This window comes from Protopterus annectens, chromosome 9.part0 (assembly GCF_019279795.1).
Source record: "Protopterus annectens isolate FY-2018-M chromosome 9.part0, PAN1.0, whole genome shotgun sequence".
Classification (NCBI taxonomy): domain Eukaryota; kingdom Metazoa; phylum Chordata; order Ceratodontiformes; family Protopteridae; genus Protopterus; species Protopterus annectens.
This window is the reverse complement of record NC_056743.1, coordinates 1035358906-1035386686: the sequence shown is the minus strand read 5'-3', so window position 1 is coordinate 1035386686 and position 27781 is coordinate 1035358906. Positions and strand designations below refer to the sequence as shown.

Below are 27781 nucleotides of genomic sequence, written 5' to 3'. Positions count from 1 at the left end.
TTTAGATCACAGTATGATCTAGTGTAATAATGATTACAAAAAAGTCACATAACTCTGGCATTTATTATTCACCTAGGGTATACAACTTTATTGCACAGAGCAGAAAACTACTTTCTCATTACAGTGTAGAAGCTTTTTAAAAGTTAAAAGTAGTGACATCTGAATATGCACGAGGCCCCAGCTAAGAGTTACACTGCATTTGAAAGAAGGAATGCTATATATATATATATATATCCTGCACTTTCCTGTGTATTACAATCCTCTTCAACACTGAAAAAGGATATTTTCCATATTGCATCTCTCTCTCCCTCTCTCACTCTCAAAATGCACACATACACACACCTTTACCTTTCTGGTGGATGAAGGCTGACCTAAGTTTTGACTGCCCACGCTTCAACTCACTGATTGATTATCAGAGTTCCTCCACAGGAAATCAAAGTAAGTGAGTTGTGCCAGATGTGATTCCCTTTATGGGTAAATTTTTCTTATTTGAAGTTGGTATATGTAAGTTTGGTGGGAGGTGGTTTAGTAAGATGTTTTCATTGAATGCAGTTCAGGGATTCCAGTCTTTGGTGCATTTACTTTTGTCCATTCATACTGGAAGCTAGACACACACACACACACACACACACACACACACACACACACACACACACACACACACACACACAAAATGAGATATAGATAGTTATGATTGTGTCTCTGATTGTAACCACATTATTATGTGCTCAAGATATGGATGCCAAGAAATTCACCCTGAGAGTGAAGCTCAAGAGATGAATCAGAATATCTCTCCATGTCGAGAATATATAATAATGGGTTATGATTGGTGAATCTTGATCATAACTCTTTGTACTACATGGAGTCATATCTACTCCATGTAATATCAGCTACAAAAGAAAAAAAAATATGTGTTTTACCAGCTTTAAAAGCCAGTAAATCACTTAGCGAGTGTTGCCACATAGACAGCAAGTAAAGAACAAGTCAAAAACAGTTTCAAATATTGTCCTAATTTAAATAAGTTACTTACAGACTTAACATCTGTAAACCTTCACTGATATATAAAGAAAGATATTCAGGGACCGTTGAGAGTGAAGGAACATCCTTTTCCTTATATCGGACCATAACAGGACTTGGGGGGGGGGTGTAACAAATGTTGCACACCTCTGAAAGTGCTGTTATGGTCAGGTCTCATTGTAGTAGAGCATAACAGGTTTATCTTTTTTCCAATTTTGGAGTGCAATCATGGTGTTCCATGCACTACAGTGATGTTATTCATACTGCAACATGTATAGTAGTAGATATGTTGGCAACCTGCTTCTTTCTTCAGATAAAAGCTTTCATCTAATGAAAGGTACAAAATATAGTACACTTTGTAGTTGATCGCTTGTGTTTTAAAACTGCATCTATCTTTCAATGTTCAAGTGATAATCTGTGACATCAGTTGCCTTCATACAATAGCTCCATTTCCAAAAACAAAGCTTGAATAATACCAGTTGTACAACATATCTTAGAAATTATTTTATTTTTTTTCACCATGGCTTTTAGAATGAAGCCATGAAGTGGCTGTTTCTTAACAGTATGCATTAGAGATAGTCCAGGTATTTAAAAATATTTAATCAAAGTACTTCATATCATACAGAATAATTGTAATTATCTTGTTAATTTACATTGTGCTTCCTTTGTTATGAGCAATAATGGTAAGAATGTAAACTCAGTGATCCATGCATATTTTAGTATCATTGGGTTCAACCAAGTAAATGTTCATATTAGTCTTCTGGTCTCCATTACAGGATACTGTGAAGTTTTCTTCTGGATTGATGCGCTAATGAAATGCATTCTCAGAAGCCTCAATGTGATCCACCTGAGCTTATCCGTGATCCTGACATGGTCAAAGTTCCCAACTCTTAAGGGCGACTGTTTCTTCCTTTTATGCTTCCACTGACAATGGATTCCACTGTCTTAATAACAACACTCTTTGGTGGAGCAGCAGACCTGATGGGCATTGAAGCCGATTCTTGTAAATTATAGAAAGCGGCTAGAAAACAAACAAACAGATTTAGAGTTCCTATGTATCCTATTCAATTTGCACATCTGTAATTTGTATTGGTTGATTAGACTGACACCTTATGTTGTTTTATCTCATCCTGCAAGGCCTGCATTAAGTGTCTATAGCGTTTTGACAAGCCTTGTCTAACATATCTGTGATGCATTGTGATGATAATGTAGGGTAATTTTCACAGTATATTTACTGTCATACATTACGACTAAATACCTGTTAATTGATTGTATAGGATAGATGGAGCTAAATTTATGCCAATATTCTGCAGGATCACACCAGAATGATACCAAAGTCTTATGAGAAAAAAAAAGTAATCCTGTCAAACAGAACACAACACAACCCAGGATGTTAACTTGTTTTCTCTGTGACTGCCTTTAAAATATACTAAACATACCAAAATATTTTTTTTTTTTTTTTTTTTTTTGGCAATATGCCAGTAAGTACCCTTCAATCTATGTTTTTTGGCCTTGGTTAGTACTACCCTATCTTAGGTGGATTTTACTTGTTTAAATGATTTCGCATTTTACTAAGCTATACATGTTCATATGTTCAGAGGTAGGTACTAGGCTATCGGCCCTAGGGCCTAAGTAAGCCTAGCCAACAAGTTTCCCCTGGCTTACACCACCCAAGAAAGTTAATTTCCTGTGCTCCTCTCAAACAGAACCACAGAAGTGATCCCCATGGTGTATTTCCTATTTCCCATCCACTCATCAAGATTTTTCTTGAAGAGTGCTAATAAGGAACTTTGCTTGACATAGATGGGTAACTTGTTCCAGAGTAAAGGAAGTCTCTGGGACAGGAATCTATCTCTCCAGCATGTCCTGTTTATTGTGGTGACAAGGTTTAGGTCCCTAGAGCATGTAGCTCGGAGGGACTGTGATTTCTTTAGGTGTAGCATGTCCAACAGCTCTGGGTTTAACATAGCTTTATATGTTAGGCAGAGATCTCCTCAGAGTAGGCAATATGCTACAGAGTAAAGCTGGAGGTTTTATGAGACAGTCAGTGTAGGGCATCTGTTTGAGGCCAGTAATCCACTTTGTGAGGTACTTCTGTGGCCTTTCTAGCTGCTGCAGATGTCTTGTGAGGTACATTCCAAAAGGGGCGTTGTACTCTATAATGGGTCTAATGAGTGCCAAATAGGGGGGGACAATGACCTCTTTTTTCCTGGATGAGAACCCTTTTGTGATGAGGTGTGCCACATAGAAGGATTTCCTAACTACTGTGGCAATGTGATTTTTAAAGGAGAGACTACTGTCCACCTGGGTCCCAAGGTCTCTTATCACACATTCGGTGTTAAGTAGACTGCCATTTATGTGGTAGTTCATGAGTACAGAGTTTTTACCAAAGGGGATGACAATGCACTTTTTGGCACTGAGCTTGAGGCCATGCCTCTGACACCAGACATCTGTCTCAGTGAGGCCCTTCTGTAGGATGGCCACATCATTTGAGGACTCAACTATGGCTCCTAGTTTGCAGCCATCTGTGAACATGCTTAGCCAGAGGCCTTCTGTGTTAGCCTGTACTTCAGAGAAGTAGATACCAAACAGGAGAGGTCCCAGGACTGAACCTGTGGTACTCTACTTGTCACTGGTTTGAAGTCAGATTTGGAGTCTGCAACTTTTACAGTGTGGGTTCTGTCAGTGAGCCAGTTGGCAACCCATCTTGTGATGTAGGGATTTGTACCTAGTTTAGTGAGTTTAGCTATAATTCCAGAATGGGGGATGGTGTTGAAAGCATTGGCGAGGTCAAGATAGGCTTTAGATAAAATGCTTACTGTGGATAGGCAGTTAAAGAGAAAATAATTTCAATGTAAAGAAAATGGGAGAAGAAAAGCAAATCATGAAAAGCAATCTATAAGAAGTTCTAATGAAATAATGATATGCCATTAAACAGTAGCTAGGGACATTATATCAACAGGCAATGGATAATTTCTCATTGTTTCAAACACAATCTTGCAATGCTTGAATACTCATTGTCTTATAATTATAAAATAAAGATATTTTAAGTGCTAACCAACTAACGTGGGAAACAATTACTTGAGAAAGAATGTCAAAAAATGTGTCAGATTTTCACAACCAAGTTCACTGATGATTACAAACTGGGTGCAATCACTGAGTCCCCAAATGATGTTACCATATTACAAAAGGGGCTAACACAGACAAATGACTGGTGCCAAAGCCGCAGACTAAAACAAAATGCAAAAAAGTGCATTATTTTCCCTTTTGGCAAAGTAACATTTCCTGCTAATTACAATACTGACAACACCCCCCTAAGTTCAAACACAGTGGTGTAAGATTTGGTAACACAGGTTAATAACAATCTAAACTTCGATCACCATGTGTCCACAGTTAGTTTTATTTTTAGTTTTAGTTTTAGTTTTTATAATTGAAAACAATAATATTGTACATAGTAGAGGAATAAAAACTTTTGACATATTTCTTTAATATGGTCATTATAATTAACTTATAGTTAGATTAATTATTGATTGGTTTTATAAACAATATATACATTTCTTCTAATAGTGATTGAAACATATATTTTATAGACATTTAAATATGCTGTCGTTTTGTAAATATCACTATGACTTTTTTTCTGAGATATATTCTCTTAACATCTACCAGTATTACATTTATAATATGCATCACAGATAGAAAAAGACAGCACTATGAGTCTATTTTGGATATGAATTTATGAATAGATTATTAGTTTGAGTTATGTAGTCAAAATTAGTGCTTGTTTTATGTTGATGGAAGTCTTTGTTTGTCTTAGAAGCGTTACGCTTTATATGTTTAAAAAAGTTCTTGTACTAGGTTTGATGCTATTCTGATACTGTCTCTTTAAAGTGATTTAATTAGTTTTGTCTAATTGATGATTAGATTGGTTAATTGTGAGTATTTTAATATATAAAGGATGAATTTTAACTAATTGATGTAACCTGATGAAGCACGCCATGGTGGTGCGTGAAAGCGCTTGTTCTCTTTTTTAAATTAAATTGTTTTATGCTCATCGTGGTGGTTCCTTGCAGTTTTTCTACATGTGTCCACAGTGGTAAGGAAAGCCTTCTACATCGTACATCTCATAAGTAAGGGCATCGCATCCAAGATTAAGAATGTTATAACTCCTCTGTACTCGACCCTCATCAACAGAGTACAATGCTCCCTTTTGTATGTACCTCACCAGACACCTGCAGCAGCTGGAGAGACCTCAGAGGTTTCTCACCAAGAAAGGGCTTCCAAAATACGGTCTACATTTTTACTTAATTGAGCTTTCTCTAATTTGAGTTTAATGATTACCGATTTGCTCAATTAAGTGTTTGAAGAAGTAATATAGACCCCCATTAGCCTAGTAACCTCCTATGAACAAATGAACCTATAAACAGTAATGTAAACATTATGGTCATACCGTCAAGTTAATATTTCTTCCTCATGATATTACAGAAGGACTGGGTCTATAAACAAAATTTAAGGATTTGAGTATTCCAGAGGTTATGGAATGATTTAAATCACCTCAATTTTTTTCAGAAATGTACTTATGGATGTATTACAGACAGCAGTTTCAGAAATCAGAGCCATCATAGACTGATATCCTAGACTGGGTCTTCAGTCACATAAGGGAGGAAGTAGCCATAAATATACCCTTCAGATTTGCAGAAATGCAAGGGGTCATTACAGCTGTGACATGTAGAGTGACTCTTATATTTGACATCCTCCATAACTGTATGGAGTTGTAAACATATGTCTCAGGGAGTTTTATTACAGCACTCCCAAACAGCCACACAGGTGTAAGTATATGCCTTTAACTGTGTGAATGTAGAGCTGCACAGAAATATACCAGTATCTGGCATGCAATAGTTGCCCATCTTTCCACTGAACTGTTAACTCCCTCTGTATAACACAACATGACATGTAAGAGAAATTATTTTTCTTTGGAAAGAACAGAGCAACAGCATGTCGTTATGTGGACAACAGTAAAATGGGGCAACATATGACCCAACCAAAATGCCAGAATCAACCGGGAAAAGTAAAGTGATATCCTCATAACAAAAGAAAAACATATTCTTCAACATTTACTTCTGAATTTTATGGTGGTGGTGACTTGAGTCAATTACTTTCAGATTCGTGAAGCCCATATAAACTGAACATACATTTTAGTATGTTAATGCTTTGTTTCATAATTTCTACTTCAGAGAAATAGCACTTTTCATGAGGCATCAGTCACAGACTTAATTATATTCATAAGGAGAGAATGGAATCTTCTTTCAGCTTTTCCCAGTTAGGGGTTGCCACAGCAGATCATCTGTCTTCTCATGATTGGCAGTGGAGTTTTACAGTGTTGAGTTGCCAGCCCAGCATCCAACCTTCCACAGAAGGCACACACACACACACACACACACACACACACACACACACACACACACACACACACACACACACACACACGCCTAGGTCCAATTTAGAGTGTCCAATCCACCTACAGCATGTCTTTGGGATATGGGAGGAAAGCGGAGCACCCGGAGGAAACCCATGTGACCACAGGGAGGAAATGCAGACTCCGCACAGAAGGCATGACAGCTAAGGATCAAACCGCAGACCCTCTTGCTGTGAGGTGGCAACGCTAACCGCTGCACCACCGTATGTATTTGTTCTATACTATAAGTGTTCAGTTTTGTGCATTTGCATAGAATTGTTGGAATTGTACTTGATTAAGCTGCACACAGTTTGTCTTTCAGCTTTTCCTGGTTAGGGGTTGCCACAGAGGACCACCGGTCCAATATTAATTGGTGGTGGATTTTTACAGTGTTGAGTTGCCAGCCTGGCACCCAGCCTTCAGAAAAGGCACACACACACTCATGCACGTATCTACATGTTAAAAATTGTATTAATCAGCTGGCCATAAATTAGTATTAATTTTATTTGGTTCTGGGATCATAAAGAAATTTACAAAAGAACATAAAATCCTTCTAGGTCTTATTGTCAATTTTATATCATGAACTGATATACCATATCTTTACTGATAAAAGGTTAGCATAGATGATTCAATTAGATAAAAATTAGCTACAAACTGTGTTGATATACCATATTTTAGGGGATGAGAGTATGTTCTGGTCAATTTAGGCAAAGAGCTGCCAATTAACAATATTAGGATTACCCAGTTTTGTGATTCACAACCTCTATTTCCATGCATGTGAGAATGAGTAAACCATTTATTAAGACTAAAGCTTCCAAGTCAACTAGGAAGAAATGTATTGTAAACCTTACTCAGTGAATACAAAATAAAAACAATATATCCACTCCACTCCTGTCTCCCATGGTGGTTCTGGTGGCTTGGTATATGGAGATAAAGCCCTGACTATGATCTAGATGACCCAAGGTCAGATGGTGGCTCATGGCTTAGAGGACCCAAGTGGGGCAGGTGTGAATGACTGACTGTTGCTGGATTGCCCATCTTAGGGGCAGGAATGTTAGTTCTAGCTGCTGCCTGTACATATAAGTAGAGGTTTGGTGGCATAGCAGTATAGCCCTACCTGGTCATGTGGACTTGGTCTTCAAAGCTGGTGATGGCAGCCTTCAGTAATGGGTTGCATGTCATAGCATGCATGTATATAGGTAATGCATGTGCTCTTATCATCTACAAGGAAATAGAATAAGAGCTTCATTCAGAAATTCCATATTGTTTACTAAGTGAAGACCTTACTGCAGACTTTCCGGACAATATCAAGAGCACTGTGGACTGCCCAAGCCATTCAATGGCAAAAGACCATCAGAGCTGTCATTCAGTCTGAAGGAAAATGCAAGCAATTCTGTGGTCAGTTAGACTGCAGAAGAAGGCTGATGGTATACAGCTGGCTGAGGTATAATGACCTATGATAATAAATGAGTGAGGACTCTCTCAACTTGGTTCCTACCCAGTTCAGTAACCATTAGTTATTGATAATGCATGATAAGACTTTGGATTAATTGGAGAGAAGCTGTTGGTCTGCTGCAAAACAGTCAAAAAGTACATAGGAAAAAGATTGCCCCCTGCTGATATATTTTCTTCCTTCTCATGTGGACTGTGCCATACTCTCTGTGGGTTTATGTCAGACCTCCTTAAAGTCTGAAACATTTTTAAGGTGATTTCTTCTATCAACACATATCATGTGTTTTCATCTCTCACTATAAGCATGTCTTTAGCATCCTTTTTGTAACATTGTTAGGCAAATTTGGACAAGCATAATCAGGATTCTTTTTTATTTTATTTTATATGTTGGTTAACCAAATAAGACCACTGGGTTCAAGTATCCATTTTAAGTGGCAATTTTATAGCAGAGTCTGATTAAGTGATGCTTTTAGTCACATGCTAGGCAAATTGGAGGTAGAAGGATTCAAACTCTGTGCTCCTGATTGCAGGAACCATCTCATTGCACTGCTTTTCTTGCTACTTGTTTTCGTAAACTATTTTATTTTTTGTTTGTCCATATCAACAACTTGGAGAAACTCATAGATAGTGTAGTACATTGCAATAATATTCTCATTAATATCTGTCATTTGCTATATGTTATAGTTTTCTTACCATTATTCGATGACACAGAACGTATATTGACGGGTGTCTCAGATGCCATCCTGTGCAACACAAACAAAAAAAAATAGGGTTTTACAAATGAAAACAGCTTCATGAGCTTAAAATATTAAGAAATTCCAGAATAATGGATGCAAATTGAATACTACGTTACTGCTGTTCATTGAGGAATAACTTGAATAAAAAGACAATTCACAGTTTTTATAGCAATGTGGTACAATATACAGCTAAATTAAAACTGCATATGTCAATTCTAAACAATGGTTACACAAAAGTTATCCAAATTTTTGATCATACGTTTTACAAAGATTTCTCATAAAATTGCAATATTTGTATTGGTCAAGCAATGAGTTGCAAATTAAGAGAAACACATCTTCACACCATTCATAGAAAACTAAATTTAATCAAAGATATTAAATGCAGCACATCATTTACCTAGATGGTATGAAAAACTGACAATACTGGATATGGAGTCACATTTCATAACTTCTGTAAACCAGTAAATGGAAAATGAACTGCTATAATGCTTTGTCTTTAGGCTATCCAGTTTAAAATATGTCTAATTGGATTTATTATTTATTTTGATTATCTAATATTTGGTAACTTGTTAAGTGTGTTGATCCTCTAGGCCATCAGCATATATGTCCGATGAAAATTCACAAAAAATTACACTTAAGTATGATGAAAGAAGTGTACAAGTAAACAGGAGAAGTAAGCAACAATGTTTAATTGCATCCTATGTATAGTAACTAAAATTAAGTTCTTATCATCTACACTTAACAGGCCTTATAATATATCTAGCTAGCTAGCTACAGGGTTTGTTGATGGGTTAGTCCAACTAGGCCAGCAGCCTCTTTTCAATGGAGACCTTAGATGATACTCATACTGACTAGGAAAATGTTTGCTAGGATGCCAGGGAAATTCCCCTTTTTTGACAAGTGCAGTGGGATATTTTTCCACCAATTCAGGCAGATGTGACTTTGTTTTAATGTCTCATCTGAAGGATGGAATATTAGTACATCGATATATAAACATGAAGGTAAACTTTGAATTAAATATGTTGTGGTAAGAATTTAAAAATAGCAAGATATATATTATTAAAATTAATCACTTGTGCAGACAGTAATGCAAGTAAGTACAATTAAATGATTGACTAGGACATAGCTGGGTTACACAAGATAGATAAGAAGAGGATATATGCATCTGGGAATAATTAAGATTTGAATTAGTTGTTTTAAAACACCTTATATAAAACCTGGATTTTGTAAAATAAAAAAAACAAATACATACAGGCAACAAAAACAAAGGGTGTGAGAAAACAAAGACAAATAAGAAATGAAAGTGAAAAAGCACAATAGCACAGAAATGTATAGAAAGGGGCAGTTATTTGACTCTTGGGAGATGGGAAGAGTCCTGCTCACGTAATCAGTTAAAGAGCTATAACATTTTCATTAGTTATAAAAGTGTAATTTCAATGTTGGATAAATGCTTATTTATTCTAGGGACTGAGCAACTGTAGCTGGGAGGTTCAATAGATTGTTTAACAAAAACTGCCTTCTAAATAGATCAGAATTATGGATGAAAAACTTTAAGGCTGTTTTAAAGAGGGAGATGAAATGGGGAAATCATATAAGCAGTGAACCTGAAAATAATCTGCTTTGTTTATGAGTATAGCAAATGGCAAATGTTTGTTCAAGCCTCTTTGTTATCTAGCATAAGGAATAAAGTGATTTTTAAGGCACCACTGAAGTTAAATATATCACCACTGGCACTGATTTGCATCTCAAAGTTAATGTAAAAAGCTTAATTAGTATTTGCAAAAAAGTAGCTTAATATTACTGAGCTACAATGAAAAAATGGTATACTGAAGTCATTGCAAACTTTAAGATTGTACATCTTCAAATTTTTACATTATTTATCTTCTAATGCTTACAAATTCAAATGCTTGAATAGCCTCACATACACTAATAAGACTGGTTTATGTTGTGCTTTTGTAAACATGTATAAAACACAAGCATTGTTGTAAGCTGAGTGATTATTTGCATATTAAATATAAAATTAAGGACATCTTCAGTTAAAATTGTAGGAAAAGTAGCTTTTATATTAATGCAATATAAGAAAACAATGACTGATTATTCATTTGAGAATGATTTTAAGGGCAAATATGACACTAGAAAACCAGCGCTATGGCACAAGACAACAGGGAATAAATGTAATGCTCCTGTGAGTATAACATGAATGCCATACTTTAGGCACCTTAGCTCTGGAGGTTCATCTTTCATAAGGGTAGAAAATATAATGGAAGGAGGATGAAAGCATAGCAAGAAAAAAAAACATGAGGAAAATTAAGGAGAGTTGGTCTCCTCCAAAGAGGACAAGAAAAGCTATGGAACAAGTAAATTTAACCATTTATCAGTCTCGGCACACTCACAGATTCTCCATCACCCTTGATGGCAGCATGAAGCTCAAAAGTGTTGTCAGGAAAAATATGGAGAAGTAGATATGCATCTGTCTTGTCCTTTGTATCATTATTTATAGAAGGTGGCCAAATCAACTTATTAAACAAGCTGGAACAGGATTATGTAGCAAAGTATTTGATAAGAATATGGAAAAGAAAAATCTGGATTCTTGGAAGAAAGACCATAATCCTGTTAAACAGACTGAGTGCATCAATAGACTACTTCTTCCACTTATAAATCCATGAACATTTTAAACAGACTCAATGCCAAAGCCGCATTATGGTGAATTAAAAAAAATGTATGTAAAACGATGATAAAATACAGCATTAATTTTTTAAAATGCAGAGGATTATGGAGTGCAGGCAAAGTTACTGTGAAAAAATGCTTATAAAGTAGGTAGAGGTTAACACAGCAAATGAGACTGAACAGTTGAGGATTAATAAAGGTTTTCTTCCAGTTTGTCTAAAGCAAGTGAAGTGTCACTCAGATCATCACAAGTGGATCATTTCCAAGTTGATTTAATTAATTTCTCACCCGAAAAAAAGCAAGAAGGTGAGTACCATATTTTGTCTTTTGCCTTATCTACAAGTTTGTGATATCTTAGAGTTATATCTATAGGTATACATATAAATAAATATGTGTGTATGTGTGTCTCTTTATATATAAAGCTGTGTTGCAATTTATCTACTAAATGAGCAAATACATATCCAATAAATTGCAGGGGATATATATATATATATATATATATATATATATATATATATATATATATATAGGTTCATAGGTTGGTACTGGGCTATCTGCCCGAAGGCATATATTAGCCCAGCCACATTGTGCGGTATTCACCGCCCCTTTAGAAGTTCCCTAGACCCTTGTACTAGCAGCTAGTACCCTTGGCCCCTATCTAGTAGTGCTGTTGGTGTGACCCCCGGTGTGAACTTTCTGTTACCCATCCACTCATCAAGGTTCCTCTTGAAGAGTGACAGTGAGGGGCTCTGTCTTATGTAGATCAGGACCCTGTTCCATAGTAAGGGAAGTCTCTGTGAAGGGAATCTATCCCTCCAGCATGTCCTATTCATTGTTGTGTTGAGGTTTATATCCCTAGAGTGTGTATCCTGAGTAGATTTGGTTTTGCTAAGGTGGAGCATGTTCAACAATTCTGGGATGGACATGGCTCTGTACGTTAGACAGAGATCGCTTCTGAGAAAGCGGTATGCAACAGAGAACAGTCTTAGCTTTTTCAATCGTGCTGCATAGGGCAACTGGTTGAGGCCAGTAATCCTCTTGGTTAGGTATCTTTGTGGTCTCTCCAGCTGCTGGCGATGTCTAGCCAGGTACATTCCAGTTGGTGCATTGTACTCAATAATGGGTCTGATGAGGGAAGAGTAGAGGGGCACCATTACATCCTTAGATCTTGATGCGAACCCTTTCGTGATCAGATGGGTCACATAGAATGATTTTCTAACCACTTTGGCAACATGGTTATCAAAGGAAAGCTGACTATCTACTTGGGTCCCTATATCCCTTATTTCTTCTTCAGATTTTAGGGGATTACCTCCTATGTTGTAGTTTGCAGGTACTCTGTTTTTTCCAAAGGGGATTACTATGCATTTTTTTGCATTTAGCTTGAGACCATGGCTTTGGCACCATGCATCAGTCTCATTTAGGCCCTTCTGGAGGATCTCCATGCCGGCTGGAGACTATTATAGCACCCATTTTGCAGTCACCCACAAACTTAGTCAGCCACAGCCCTTCCGGGCTTGCCTGTACTTCTGAGAAGTATATGCCAAACAGGAGGGGCCCCAGGACAGAGCCCTGAGGCACACCACTCATTACTGGTCTGGATTCAGACATAGATCCTGCTACTCTTACTTTATGGGATCTGTCTGAGAGCCAGTTTGCGATCCATCTTGTGATGTAAGGGTTTATGCCCAGGCTGGTGAGCTTATCGATAATACCTGAATGGGGAATGGTGTCAAATGCTTTAGTAAGGACAAGGTAAGCCGTGTGTACCTCCTTTCCCTTATCTATAGCCTGAGTAACTGTCTCAAAGAAATCCACCAGGTTCAGGAGGCATGATCTGCCCTTGACGAAGCCGAACTGTATGGGGTCCAGTGACTGGAGGTTTCCAATCTCTCCATTTATGAGTTCCATAATGATTCGCTCCATAGCCTTACAGATCAGACTGGTCAGGCTTATTGGTTGGTAGTACCCAGGGTCAGATGTGGCCCCACACTTGTGTAGCAGGACCACCATTGCCGTGCGCCATTCTATGGGCACATATCCTGTGGAGAGGCTGAGACTGAACAGGGTATTAAGATGCTGGGTTAATTCCTTTTGGAGCTTGCGTATGACACAGCCTGGGACACCATCTGGTCCCATGGAGGCAGTGTTTTTAGCTTTAGATAGAGCCTTGTTAACCAACGTATCAGTAATAATTGGACTTACACAATCCCCTAGAATGGTAATAGGCCCTATAGGTGGTGGTGGGGGGGGGATTTGCACTGAACCTGTCAGCCAAGATGTTGGCAATGTCAGAAGGGTCAGTGTATTTTGTTCCATTTTGTACTAGCTCAGAACAAATCTGAGCATTGCCATTTAGGTTTTTGATGTAGCCATAGAAGGCCTTATGGTTATCCTTGGCATCCTTGGCAACTTTCTTTTCAAAATTAGCTTTAGTTGACTTGATGAGAGCCCTCAATTTCTTACTAATGCTGATCAGGGATGATTTTTCTACTTGAGATTTGGCCTTTTTTTTGTATATGTCTCCTCCTTTTACTGTAAAGTTTGCTTATGGCCAGGGTCCATATATATATATATATATATATATATATATATATATATATATATATATATATATATATACAGTTATAGATATAATATATAGATAGATATATATATAGATATAGATAGTGATATCGATATAATATATATATAGATAGATAAATATAGATATAGATATGTCTATATATATTTATAGACATAGATATAGATAACTAGATATCCCCGTATCTCTGTGGGGTTAATCACACCTACAATGTGCTGGATGTTTCTGCCTCAAAGACTCAAGGATAAAAGGGACTGGGTTCAGACCTAGCCTTCCCAGTTGCACTTGACAGGTAAGCCTACACAGTGCGCTTATAATGAGTGAAGTAGTTGACAGCATCATAGGTTCTAGATTTTGTCTATTAGGTGAAAGAGTTGTATAAACTTACTGCTTTAGGCATCAGCTGTGGTGCACAGTATCATCTAGATAGGAGAACATGGATAACAGACTGTGTGCTGCATCAAAACTAGCCTGGTGTAAAAATTGACTCTAGGTAATTTGGACATGTCAAGTAATGTTGCCAAAGAAGGGCATGGGTATTTGCCAGTGCTAAGTGGGTTGCAAACCTGGCTCATTTCAATCTAAGCAATTGTTTGGCGGGTCTATGTGCTTTTATTTGCCAGTGTGTGCCCATCATAAAGCCTAGCACCCCTGGTCCAATTGCTACTGGCTGCTGCCCACTTGCCGAATCTGGTTTACCTGGCATAGTTCTGTTGAATGAAATCTGGACACAAATCCAAAAAGGAGCTAAGGATTGTTACACTGGATATAGGTTCATTAACAGGCTGCAACTTGGAAGTGGATTACATGTTGGTAAGGAAGAGGCTGGATATCCTGTGCATCCAGGAGACAAGGTGGAAGGGCAATGCACCAAAGTTGCTTAGCTTATGCATCCAGGAGACAAGGTGGAAGGGCAGTGCACCAAAGTTGCTTGGCTTATGATCTAGAGTGTACCACTTGGGGAGAGGACAAACAAGAAATTGTGCTGGAACTCTGTTAAGAGGTAATTTTCTGAAGACAGTGAGGGATGTCAACAGAAGCTGAAACAGACTTTTGGTAATCAGATACCAGTGCAAAGATAGTGCAGACTACATAACCTTTGCCTATATTCCACAGCAGAGCTATAGTGGGGAGGAAAAAGGCCCATACAAGCAGTGGGTTCCTGACTTCCTAGATAAAGTAGGACAAAATGAGATGGTGTTACTAATAGTGAACCAGAATGCTCATATTGAGACAAATATAACATGATATGAAGACTACCTGGGCCCACATAACTGGGGCAATTTGAATAATACAGGAGAATTCATCCTTGACTTCTGTCTCGTAAATCGATAAATGGTGGCCAGTACATGGCTTGCCAAGCAAGACACTCACAGGAAAACATACAAAAAGAAGAGGAGAAAGAAAGTAAAGAATAAGAAGGAAGGCAGCATCTTAAAATGCCATGAAGAAGATAGAACAGATCTTTGTCTGAGCCAAGTATGGAAATAAGGTACATAAGGAAAGTTGGTCATGGACTGCAAAAGTCCAGGAAGTTATCAATAGAAAGAAGAGTGCATGAAAAAATGTGAGACAGAAAGGATAGATCAGAGTAAGAAGGAATACCACATGCCTAGCAAAGAAGATAAAGGAACTGTCACAATGGCAATGAACAAACTATCAGAGAATCTCTACTAAGTTCTGGAAAGTGATTCGGTAGATTGCACAAAGGAGTTTTATCAAGTTGCAAGACTAAGAAGGACAAAAAAGACAGTAACTAGTCACCATTCATAAGGAATGCTAGCAACAATCTACTCACTAGACCAGAGGAGAAGCAAATGGAGTATTTCAGAAAGTTTTCAATGAAAAAAAAACACTGAAGTTGAACTGCTTCATATATAACCTACAATGAAAAGATGAACCTACCCTAGAACCAGTAAAAAAGGCACCAAGGAAGAGTCAGGCAAACAATCAAGCTCAGATAAACTCATTGCAAATATGATCAAGATGTTAGGTTTATTAGAGAAGAAATAACTCCTGAGGATACTCATTGAGTATGTAGAAGAAACTGGATCCAGCACTGGATCCAACACTAGGCAACGTGGGCAGTTACATAGGGCCCCATACTGGCAGGGAGCCCTGGCCACAACATTAAATTAAAAATGCTTTCTTACTTTTTTGAGCAACTGTATACTGTCACTTTAAGAATTAAAATAACTAAGTTGCTTTCTTGTTTACTGTCACTTTAAGCAGTTTCCTGCTTTCCTACATCCACGTTTGGCTGCTTCCTGTTTTCAGCCAATGAAACAGAGCAGGTGTAGATGCGAGATTTAAAGCAAAAAGCTAAACTAGCACAGTACATGTGGACATATTGCTTTCAAGGTAGGGTGTGTGTGTGTGTGTGTGTGTGTGTGTGTGTGTGTGTGTGTGTGTGTGTGTGTGTGTGTGTGTGCGCGCACGCTCGTGTGTGCACGTGTGTGCACGTGTGTGTGTGTGTGTGTGTGTGTGTGTGTGTGTGTGTGTGTGGTTCCCATTCAGAAGCCTGAAACATCATAAGCCTGAAAATCAAAATCCTGAAACCAAAAGCCTGAAAATTCAGAATCCTGAAAACTCAAAATCCTGAAAGCCCAAAATCCTGAAAGCCCAAAATCCTGAAACTCAAAATCCTGAAAACACAAAATAGACATACTGATGTCATTGTGGCTTTGCTATTGTTAGCCCTGTGGTGTTAGGTCATGCGTTGGGGTCAGGTAAGTGCGGTTGGTTTTATGTTAGGGTTAGGGGTGGTTTAAGTGAGTTAGGGTTAGGGCAGGTTAGGCATGTATGCAATAGTGACAAATATTGGGGTTAGTGGCGGTTTAAGTGAGTTAGGGTTAGGGCAGGTCAGGTGAGTGTCGATAGTGACGGACCTTAGGGTTAGGGTTAGGGTCAGGGTCAGTTGGTAGATATTAGTGTCTTTATAGTGACATATTAGCATTATTTGTGTTTTCAGGATTTTGAGTTTCAGGATTTTGGGCTTTCAGGATTTTGGGCTTTCAGGATTTTGAGTTTTCAGGATTCTGAATTTTCAGGCATTTGGTTTCAGGATTTTGATTTTCAGGCTTATGATGTTTCAGGCTTTTATTGGGAGGGTGGCCTAATGGTTAAGGTGTTTGCCTTACAAACACAAGGTGTAGGGTTTGAGTCTCACAAAGGATAATTGGCTAAGCTTAAAATGTCTCTCAAGGGCAGTTAGCTTAGTACTAACCTATGAACTGCCAGATCTTATGACAACTTTTAAAGTGATTTAGAGTAGTATGCCAGAGTAATTCTAGGCAGGTAAAAAATGAGATGTAGTTGTCCTTCAAGCACGTAAGCACCCCCCCCCCCCCCAAAAAAATAACTGTAAGCTGTATGCAGTAATATTTATGATATGTGTATAACTTGTGGGTTGTTGAACAAAAGCTACTGCTACAGCATTTGTATTGTCTGTAATTTTATTTAACAATTGTTTACTGGGAAAGTCAGACTTGAAAAAAAAAACAATTTTCAGTGGAGGCCTGGGGAGAAATATTCCAGATGCATGTATTTGTAATGTGGGAGGAAAACGGAGTATACGGAGAAAACCCACATGAATGCAAGGAGGACATGCAGACTCCACACAGATGGCACTCAAGTCAGAGTCAAATGAGAGAACTTCTTGCTGTGAGGTGACAACACTATTGCTGCACCACTGCGCCATTCAATTATTTTGCTTTACTCATTGCTTTAAGGAATAAATTAATTCATTAATAGGCCTGGATTGTGTAATATAGTCTAAACACGTTGCATTTTTAGTAACATATTTTTTGCAGTACCTTCTTTATACCCTCCAGAAAATGCAAAGAGTTTTACATTTGCCAGGTCATGTAGTCTGCATTATTTAGTGATGACCAGAGCTGCATGATCTTCAGCATGCCTTATATACTCATGGTTGCACAGTCTTCTCTACAAGATCAGATTGTAAAGGATTTCTATATTTAATTAAATACTGTAAGTCTGGCAGTCAGCACAAAAGACCAAAGCTCTGACTTGTTAATGAACTGCTTCCTGTGGCAAGGTGCAGGGCTTGAATTTTTCCTCCTTTGTTTATCTCTCATGTGACACTAAGCAAGTCATTTAACTAAACAATGCTTTGGAGCAATTGGAAATTTGTGCTAGTTTCCTTAATGATCTCCGAGACTGCATGTCTTGTAACCATGAACCTGTTGTCACTGTTTGCCAGACATTTCCCATTGCACAGCTGATCTGGTTCAGGAACTGTTTGGGCAATCTCACTGACACACTATTTTTTAATGCAACACAGGCAATTTATTCTTAAGGGCAGTGTCTGCTGCCTTGATCGATGTAGCACTTAAATGCAAATTTGTTTGCCAGTAGCAACCTCTACATTAGTAATAGCACACTTTAACGTGGAATTATCCATATGACTTTTACTTTTGCTGAGATTCTATATATTGACTTAGCATATGTTATTAGCTGATTGATATTTCTTATCCTCTTATAAATACTCTTCTTTTTAAAATGTGCTACGTGTGGCTGAATCTTATGGTATGATGCTAGTGATCTTTATATATTTTCATGTAGTTCTTCCTAAGCTACCAATAATGTACATATAATTTATTTCTTCATAACAATGGGTTATACAGTCAGCAAAGCAATTATAACTGCTGGTGGAGGCAGGTGGCTCTCTGTGGATGAAAGTGCCTTATGCTCTTGTCTGGTCATTTTTATACAATCAGTCTGGCTTTGCAGCACTAGAGTATGTGTGTGAGTGAGATTTAAACTGGAAAACTGTGGCTACTGTGTGTCTGTATGAAATAAATTTGAAATATGTGACACTGGTCATTGTTATTGTTAATTTTTTGACACCGGCATCTAGGAAAGATGTAGTCAAGAATGTAACTCTAATTGGTGGGCATGACAGATGTCTGTAGGTTCATAGGTATGTACTAGTTTATCTGCCCAAAGGCATTTATATGTCCAGCCAGAGAGTGTCGGCTTTCGCCACCCCATTGATTAATTAACTAATCCTCTATCAAGCAGAGCCAATGAAGTGATCCCAGGGGTGTATTTTCTGTTACCCATCCACTCATCAAGGTTTCTCTTGATGAGTGTTAGTGAGGGGCTCTGCCTGATGTAATTTGGAATTTTTTCCAAAGCATGGGGAGTCTCTGTGACAGGAATCTATCCCTCCAGCATGTTCTATTTATTGTTGTGGCAAGGTTTAGCTCACTAAAGCACGTGGCTCGCAGTGGCTTGGATTTCTATAGGTGGAGCATGTCCATCAATTCTGAGTTGGACATGGCTTTGTAAGTCAGGCAGAGATCACCTCTGAGTAAGCAATATGCCACTGGGTACAGCCAGAGTTTTTTCAGTCGGGCTGCATAGGACATATGTCTGAGACCAGTAATCCTCTTGGTGAGGTACTTTTGTGGTCTTTCCAGTTGTTGGAAGTGTCTTGTGGGGTACATCCCAAATGGGGCATTGTACTCTATGATGGGTCTAATGAGTGAGAAGTAGAGGGGCACTGTAACCTCTTTATTTCTAGATGCGAACCCTGTAGTAATTAGATGGGCCACATAGAAGGATTTCCTAACTACTTTGGCAATATGATTGTCAAAGGAGAGATTACTATCTACCCGGGTCCCCAGATCTCTTAATACCTCTGCTGTATTAAGGGGGCTGCCACCTATGTGGTAATTCGTGGGTGTTTTGTTTTTCCCAAATGGGATGACTATACATTTTTTGGCATTTAGTTTGAGACTATTTGTTGAAATTGATAATTTTTTCTTTATACTGAGGTATCATTCTTGGTGAGGGCAGGATACTACTCAGGGTCAGGGTCATACCAGTCTGGGCTACATGATAAGAGAGCTCTTTCATGTCTCTTTTCATGTAGTCCAGGAAAGTACGTCTCAGGTCATTCACACCAACATGAACAATGACAGAGTCATATTTGTACTTGTTCTGGAGTGACCTGAGTGCTTGTGTTATGTGGTGGATTCAGTCTCCCGACAGGCAGCTAACAGTAACCTTCTGCTTGTTCTGCCTAGTGAGTGGGACGTCAGTGTGTCTGACTATAGAGTCACCTATTACTAGTGTGTTAGGTATGTTATTTCACCTTAAGGGCTGTGATTGTGCGGTACACTGATTTTGTGTTTTATGTCTTGTCCAGTTTGTGACGGGAAGTGCAGGTTGTTTGGGTGTCTGCTTTGGAGGTCTCTGATGCTTTTGCAGGTTTTTATTTAGAGCCTCCAAGTATGATTTTGTGAACTTATGTGTATTTTTTTGCCAGTGCTGTTTTAGTAGGTCTGTGTGCGGCTGGAGTTGTGGTGCAAGTGTTAACCTTCTCCTCTTGACTGTCTGTTCCAGTTTTGGGTGGAGACAGCTCACCTTCCGGTTTGGCTGCATAATTGCTTCTCTCACATATGTTAGTGTTTTGTGATAGGCGGAGAGGGTTGTCTGTGTACATGAGGCAGTTGTAACATTGCCTCAGGATACCCAAATTCACCAGCTGGACTGAAGGCTGCACCTGAAGTTGCCCTTTGATCATGCCTGAATAGTAGGCTGAGTTGCTTAGTGCTTGCTTGGTGAGGGGTGAATAAAGAGCCTTGCCCTGCTGGGCAATCAGTGTCAGGGTATATTAGTGCTTGCTATTAGATCTGAGTAAGTGCTGGGCTGTAAGATGCTTTTTGAGTGCTTATGTTGAGAATTAGACTAGTTTCAAGGGAAAAACTGGAGAGGAGACTTAGTGGAGACGGGAATAATTTAACCGTAGCTAACCGGCACTGCCCGATGTGCAAAACCATGCAAATGTGTTTTTTATACTAGGGAAATGAAAGAGATAGAAATTAGCCCAAAATGCCAAAATGGCAAATAAACTACTAACTTCTGGGCTGGAACCACTCTTCCAGGGACAGATAGGTTGCTCAAAGCTCCCCTCTCTCACAGGTGAACAGAGAAACGTCCTTCTATCCAAGTAAGGTATGGGCAACTCAGAAACTAGTATCACAGCCCTGAATTCAGCACTAGCCTGAAAACTGGACTATACTATCTTAGAAAGGCGGGAAACAAGGATTTTTTTTTTTTTAAAGATAAGGCAAAAACAGTAAAAAATACATTTAAAACAGCTTTAAATGACTACAAATGATAAGAAAAGGCTATCACACTTTAGTGTGTAGCCTACAACAGTTAAACAAATGATTTAAACAAAAAACAACTTTTTAAAAGTGCAGGCAGCCAAATAAGTACAATATGTACACATAATCTGCCATTGGCTTGATGCAGTTTCAATGAATGTGAGTTTCAAGGGAAGAGAAGTTTACTGCACATGCTAAGTCTGTTTTCAGTGTGAGACTGTTTTGTTTTCATGAGCAAAAAAAAAATCAGTGTTTGCAATAGAAAATTTAAAATAAAAGTTTTAAATCAAATATCTGTAAGCACTGGAAAAGTGAAGATGAAAACTGTATGTATATTGATAGGTTTGAACAGTGTTTATGGTAAATGGAGAGAGACAGCCAAGTAATGGGACACCAGAATGGTTGATGACGGAGTAGCTGGTCAGTTATTCTGCCTAGGGCCCAATTTGATCATGGTCTAGCCCTGGTTGTATCACAGAAAAGCTATATTATAAGCATACTCATACCAGTATAGAAGAACAAAGTGGACATTCACAACTGTAGGTAGTAAAGAGGTGTCAAACTCCTGTCAAACTGCATTAAAGTACTGGAGAAGGAAAGTGATAAATGAATATACAGAGTAGTAGAAAGTAAGTTGGCAAATTAACAGTTTGGATTCAGATTAGCATACAGCATAACTGACTTAATGTAAGCTAGATAAATGCTCATCTAAGCATTCCTAAACTTGGAAAAAGGATATGACAAGATTACAAGAAAGCTCATTTGGGAAGTCATGTGATAGTTCAAAGTTCCAGAAACATTGCTAGACTAAGTGCAACTTATGCACAAGGACCTACTGACACAAGTTTTCCAACTCACAAAGGAGATCCCAGTTGGAGTGGGTGTACATCAGGGTTCAGTTCTGCACCCACACTCGTTCATACTGATGATGGACAACTGTTAACTATAAAGTCATGCAAGATGGATCCACACAACTTCTGTGTGCTGATGATGTGGCACTACAAGCACATTCTAAACAGACGTTTCAGCAAATTATAAGGGATGGAATGAAAAACTGAAAGTACATGGGACAAAGGTGAGTACAGGCAAGATAGTGGTCACTGCAGCAAATGGGGAAAATTAGAAGATGAAACTTGAGATACAAGGAAAAATAGTGAACTGGACTAACATCTTCAAGTATCTGGCAGGGGTGGTTGAGGAGAAGTAAAGTCTGAATGAGGAAGTCAGTGAGACTTAGAGGTGCTACAGCAAACTGATACAAACTGTCAGGGGTAGTGTGTGACAGTAAAATGCAAAAAGAATCCTAAACGTAAGGTGTACAAAACTGTGGTGCAGCCATTGCTTCACTTTGGTAGCGAGATCTGGGCAATGAAGGCAGAGCAGCTAAAGAAGCTTGAGGGGGTGGAGATGGAACACCTGTGATGAATAATAGTATTCACACTGTAGGACAGAAGAAGAAGAAATTAAGACATCAGAGCAGAAGCCAAAGTAGCCCCACTTGCAGACAAAGTAAAGGAGAATATCCTATGGTGGTTCAGTCACCTGTGTAGGAAAACAGATGATTTGTTTAAGAAGATTTGAGAGACAGGCAGGGAAAAGACGAGGAGATGAGAATGCCATCCAAGAGATGGACAGATCATATAACACAAAACCAACCACTCTGAATCAACAGAGATATCAGTAGTTGGTGTGACACCCTGACCTCATGCAGAAATGGGAAAAAGGGAGTTTAAGATGATGATAATGATGGTGATGATGAGATAGAGCTATACACGTACAGATATAGGTTACAAACATAGATACAGATGTATGGGCAATCCTAAACTTGTTAAAAGTATATGAGAAGTCTCTGTGTGTGTGTGTGTGTGTGTGTGTGTGTGTGTGTGTGTGTGTGTGTGTGTGTGTGTGTGTGTGTGTGTGTGTGTGTGTGTGTGTGTGTGTGTGTGTGTGTGCGTGCGTGCGTGCGTGCGTGCGTGCGTGTGTGTGTGTGTGCGTGCGTGCGTGTGTGCGTGTGTGCGTGTGTGTGTGTGTGTGTGTGTGTGTGTGTGTGTGTGTGTGTGTGTATTTTGTATGTCCCTCTCTCTCTTTTAGTTTCAATCCTGTATGTACACACTTCCACATGCACATACACTTATGTATAATATACATAAGCAGAGCACCTCTTTGGCCCTCTTCAAAAGGAACCTTGATGATTGGATGGGAGATAGGAAATTCACCCCGGGATCACGACAGTCGCCTTGCTAGATAGGGGTCCAAGGAAGTAAATACTGTGGGAAGAAATAGCCAGGGAATTTTTATGGCTAGGCTTGTATAGGCCCTAGGGCCGATAGCCTATTACCAACCTATGAACCTATGAACCTATGAACCTATGAGAATAAAGAGTAGTACCAAAACACTTTCCAGGGTAAAAACATGCTTTAATCATATATAAAGTATGTTTTGACCCTATAAAGGTGTTTTGGTTCTACTCTTTATTCTTGTCGATTTATAGTTACTTTTGAGTGAACCATTTATCCTCAGAGTCATAGTTTTATCTATCTATCTATCTATCTATCTATCTATCTATCTATCTATCTGTCTATCTATAGAGAGAGAGGAAGAGGAAGAGAAAGAGAAAGCTTTATATGTTTCTCGCTGCCCAAAGCCCTTACTGATTGATCAGAAATGATCAACAACACAAAGCCATCCTCCAAAGTAGAGACATAAACTTTTTGCAGAGTTTCTTTCTTAAATATACTTAATATATGGTCAGAAATCCAAAGGAAAAAGGAGAGATATCCTATAAGGACTAAGAGTGTGGCTGCAGAACCTGTGATCCTGCAGTTTTACTATAAAAATAGAAGACATGGTGAGAGAAAAGTATCATCATTGGAAGGAGGACAGTTAAACAGATACCACACAGGGAAATGGGCATTGATCACTATCCTAGCAGAAAAATCATTCGGTGAGTCATTACTTTAAATGTAATGCAAATTTGAGCACAAAAGTTCAGAAGAAATGTAAGATCATCATCAAAATCATTGCAATATTCTCATCATGACAAACTACTTAAAAGGCAGAACAAAATGTGTCATATATACACACCTGTATTCTTCTCCTTCTAACAGTTTTCTGTATGTAGCAATCTCAATGTCCAGAGACAGCTTGATGTTCATCAGATCTTGGTATTCACGTATCTGGGTAGCCATATCTTGTTTGGCCTTCTGCAAAGCAGCTTCCAATTCACTTATACGACTTTTTGCATCAGCAACGGCCATTTCACCATGTCCTTCTGCTTCACCAATAGCTAACTCCAGAGATGCACGCTGCAATTAAAGGAAATAAAACCTGAATAAGTTTGGTGACATAGTTGTACTACTTAGCTACTTCCAATAGCATAATGAAGAAAATTTGCTGTGGGCCTTGAGGTTTTAATTGCTGTGTTAAAAGGTTATTAATTATCAAAGTTAATTGTATAAAATTGAAGATTACTCACAGAAGTATTTCTGATCCGTTGTGACTACCCATAAACTCCTTCTAGTTTTACCACAAACTACTGCTGTGATATCTCTCATAAAAGTATAAAATACATACACTTTGATGGTAAATAATGAATTAATACCCCTTTCAATCTGCCCAGTTCCCTATTTTTGGTGATACTGTGCCCCTTACCACATAAGTAGAATATTTCTTTGTCTCATCTAAGCCAATACGTAAATACAGTATTCAGTTATGATATATTTTTTTTATATTGAAACCTGTTTAGGAAGATTTTTCCATTTAGCTATAACACTTTCTGCAAAACAAACAAACAAAAAACATTCTTGTGTGCTCTGTTTTTGTTTTATCTTTAGAAGTTTATTCCCAGATTTGCTCTGTTGTTTAGATTTCTGCAAAAATGAGAATAGTTGAAACTTGACTATACATAACTATTTAGTAGTACGCTGCACACAGTTTTCATGATACTCTGTATTATAATACACGTTTATAAATAAAAATATTCATAGATAAAAATATCTATCTATATATCCATGTATATATGATTATGTTCAGCTATAGAGTATGGCTGCCTGGTCTGTGCACTTTGTGGCAATCCTTCCAACAAAGCTACCATTTCTGGATCTTTTTCTTTTTTTATTGTGCATTTGGGAGATCTTCTTGAATTCTATGAAACCGAGTTTATCAAGTATACTCATAAAACTCAGGTCCCAAAAATTGTGCTCTCTAATAAGTACAGTTAAAAAGTCTTCCTTGTTCAAAAAATTACACGAAGTCCAACAAATTATGTTTGCTGGGAGCAACACCTCCCTGTATCACACATGAGGGGGTCCCCATCTCCAGTGTAATCATACTAATAACAATATTGTATCCCTACCTCCAGTGTAATCATACTAGGAACAATATTGTATAACTTTGAAGACAGGGGAATATCTTCCATAAGTTAATGTGGTCTCAGAATTGATATAGTTAAGTAGGTTCTTACCACATGGAGGAAATGAGAGGACTTATTCACCTCAAAAATATACTTTTTATTTTTCTTTGAAAGTGTATTATTTATTTTGGTTTCCTCCTGCACGTGTCAAACAGCATATGGTTAAGGCTGTTTTCAATACAGCATGTAGCAATTTGCTTTCTAGCGTCTGGGTACATTTCACTGACTGCTGGCAAACTCAGTTTCATTGAACTCAAGCAAACACAAATTATGTTGTTTCATGTTGTATAGAAAAAAGTTTGACTAAGAAAATTATTTTATATAAATCAGTGTTTAGTTTAAAGGAACTTCTAACAAAAATATGTAAATAACAAATTCCTTTTTTTTATATGGACTCCTTCACATGGGATTCCTCTGGGTGTTCCAGGTTTCCTCCCACATCAAAAAAAAATGCAATAGGTAGACTGGACACTCTAAATTGGCTATAGATATGAGTGCGTATGTGAGTGTGTGGTGTGGAAGAATTACTGTGGCAGGGCTAGCCACTCGGCAGTGTAAGCCTTGGCTCTAGATCATTTTCACAGTTGAAGTGAAACCCTCACCCCATGTGCAAAAATGGGAAAAGGGGTTGTAGATGGATGGATTTACCCCATACATATGTGAAACAAAAAATTCTCTAGCCAATAATACACATGCCTCCATTAGGAATATTAACCTATCAGTATTGTATTGCCATAGCCACATATCCTTGATGTTCTTTATTTTTTTTTTCATTTTTTTATTTATCCTTTGTTGGTTAGTCCTACTAGGCTAGTAGCCTCTTTTCAGTGGAGACACAAGATGATATTTATACTACTGGAGAGGTTTGTCCAATGTGTCAAGGAACTTCCTCTTCTCTTTTTGATGGATGTTGTGGTATCTTTTACATCCACCTGAGCTACCACCAAATCAGGCAGATGAGGCCTTGGTTTAATGTCTCATCAGAAGGGTGACACACTCAGGATTGCAGCATCCTCTCCCCGTTATGTTACACTGCAGTGTCAGCAATCCAACTCCCTAACGAAAGGAATAGAACCCACAGCTTTCTGCATGAAAGGCACATGTGATACCTACTGCACCACTGACACTCTATTCTGCTTCATACTGACAAATTAGCTGCAATTTTAATACAATCTCACTGAATGTCCTCTACTATAATATGAAAAGATGATAACTCTTTGTAGCTAATATGTTTAGGGTGAAAGTTGACAAAACAGCTGTTATGTGGTAAAGTAAAATTTATATGTTTATTCCATTGCCATACAGTAGTTGTTCTGAGCAGAACAGAACCATTTTTGCTGTTCTAACATGAGTGCACTAAAATAGCTCTATTTCTTAATTCAAAGTCAGAAAGCTTTTATGCCTTTATAGGGGCCATCTTGTATGAAGCCAGAACACTAGATCTCATTGAGATACACCTTACTCTTAACAGACAATCTTCTATGAACCTATGAACCTATGCATGATGAGTATTCATTTCTTAACTTAGTTTAGAAGAAATGTCAATCTTTCTATACATCATTATCTCTTGCTGCATTTCCTTATTTAAAATAAATAGATAAACTGCCTACAGCTGCATCACCTGATGGAGCACATCACTTTGTTGAGTTTTCTGCTCCTATCCATCTCATGTGTTCCCCAATTCATGAGGCAGCAAAGAGAAGATGGCCTCTGAATATTAAACAGGACGGTTATAGTGCAGAAGAGCTGTAGCAGTGGTAGTAGCATGTGGTAAATATTTTTGTTAATTGTAATCTTGGCATGTAGTCAAATGCAGGCAGTAGATGGTGCTATAGGGTGAGTACTCTGCTGTGCTTGCTGGTATACAGCTGTGTATTTCAATCAATTGGAATTCAAATGCTATTGTGAACTAATATTTTATTTACTTATGTATTTATATTTATTTTATTACAGTATGACTTCAGAGGTGTAAACAGACACAACAATATGGATACTTGTTGACCATGGGGACTGTCTAGAGATGAAAATGACTGACTTCTGTTATCTGGTCATTCTTCTAGTCTTGCAAGACTAATGTTATTTTTGTAAAGCAAATTGGGATACTTCACTAAGCTACTGTTTGCATGAAACAAAATTTAGAAAAAATTACTGTAACCATTATTATTATCATAAGCTGATATCTTAGGTGTACTCAGCAAAGGGACTATATTGTGTTGGTTAAGGGTGGGGATTGTCACCGTCAGTGGATGAAAGGAACTTACTCTCTGGTCATCTGCTCATTTTAAACAGATATTAACCTGGGTTCACAAGACTAGTGTGCATTTA

The 27781-nt window shown here is 38.1% G+C and overlaps 1 protein-coding gene across 1 annotated transcript in view; it reads right to left on the bottom strand.

The window, feature by feature from the left end:
- Positions 1-1508: 1508 nt before the first annotated feature.
- LOC122811774 (keratin, type II cytoskeletal 8-like) overlaps positions 1509-27781 on the bottom strand; it is a 51887-nt gene continuing 25614 nt past the window's right edge. The window contains exons 7-9 of the mRNA XM_044083832.1: positions 24130-24350; positions 8615-8664; positions 1509-2038 (exon numbers count right to left, since the gene is read on the bottom strand). Of these exons, the coding sequence (XP_043939767.1) occupies positions 1908-2038; positions 8615-8664; positions 24130-24350 (402 nt within the window). The 3' untranslated portion in view covers positions 1509-1907. The remainder of the gene's footprint in view (positions 2039-8614; positions 8665-24129; positions 24351-27781) is intronic.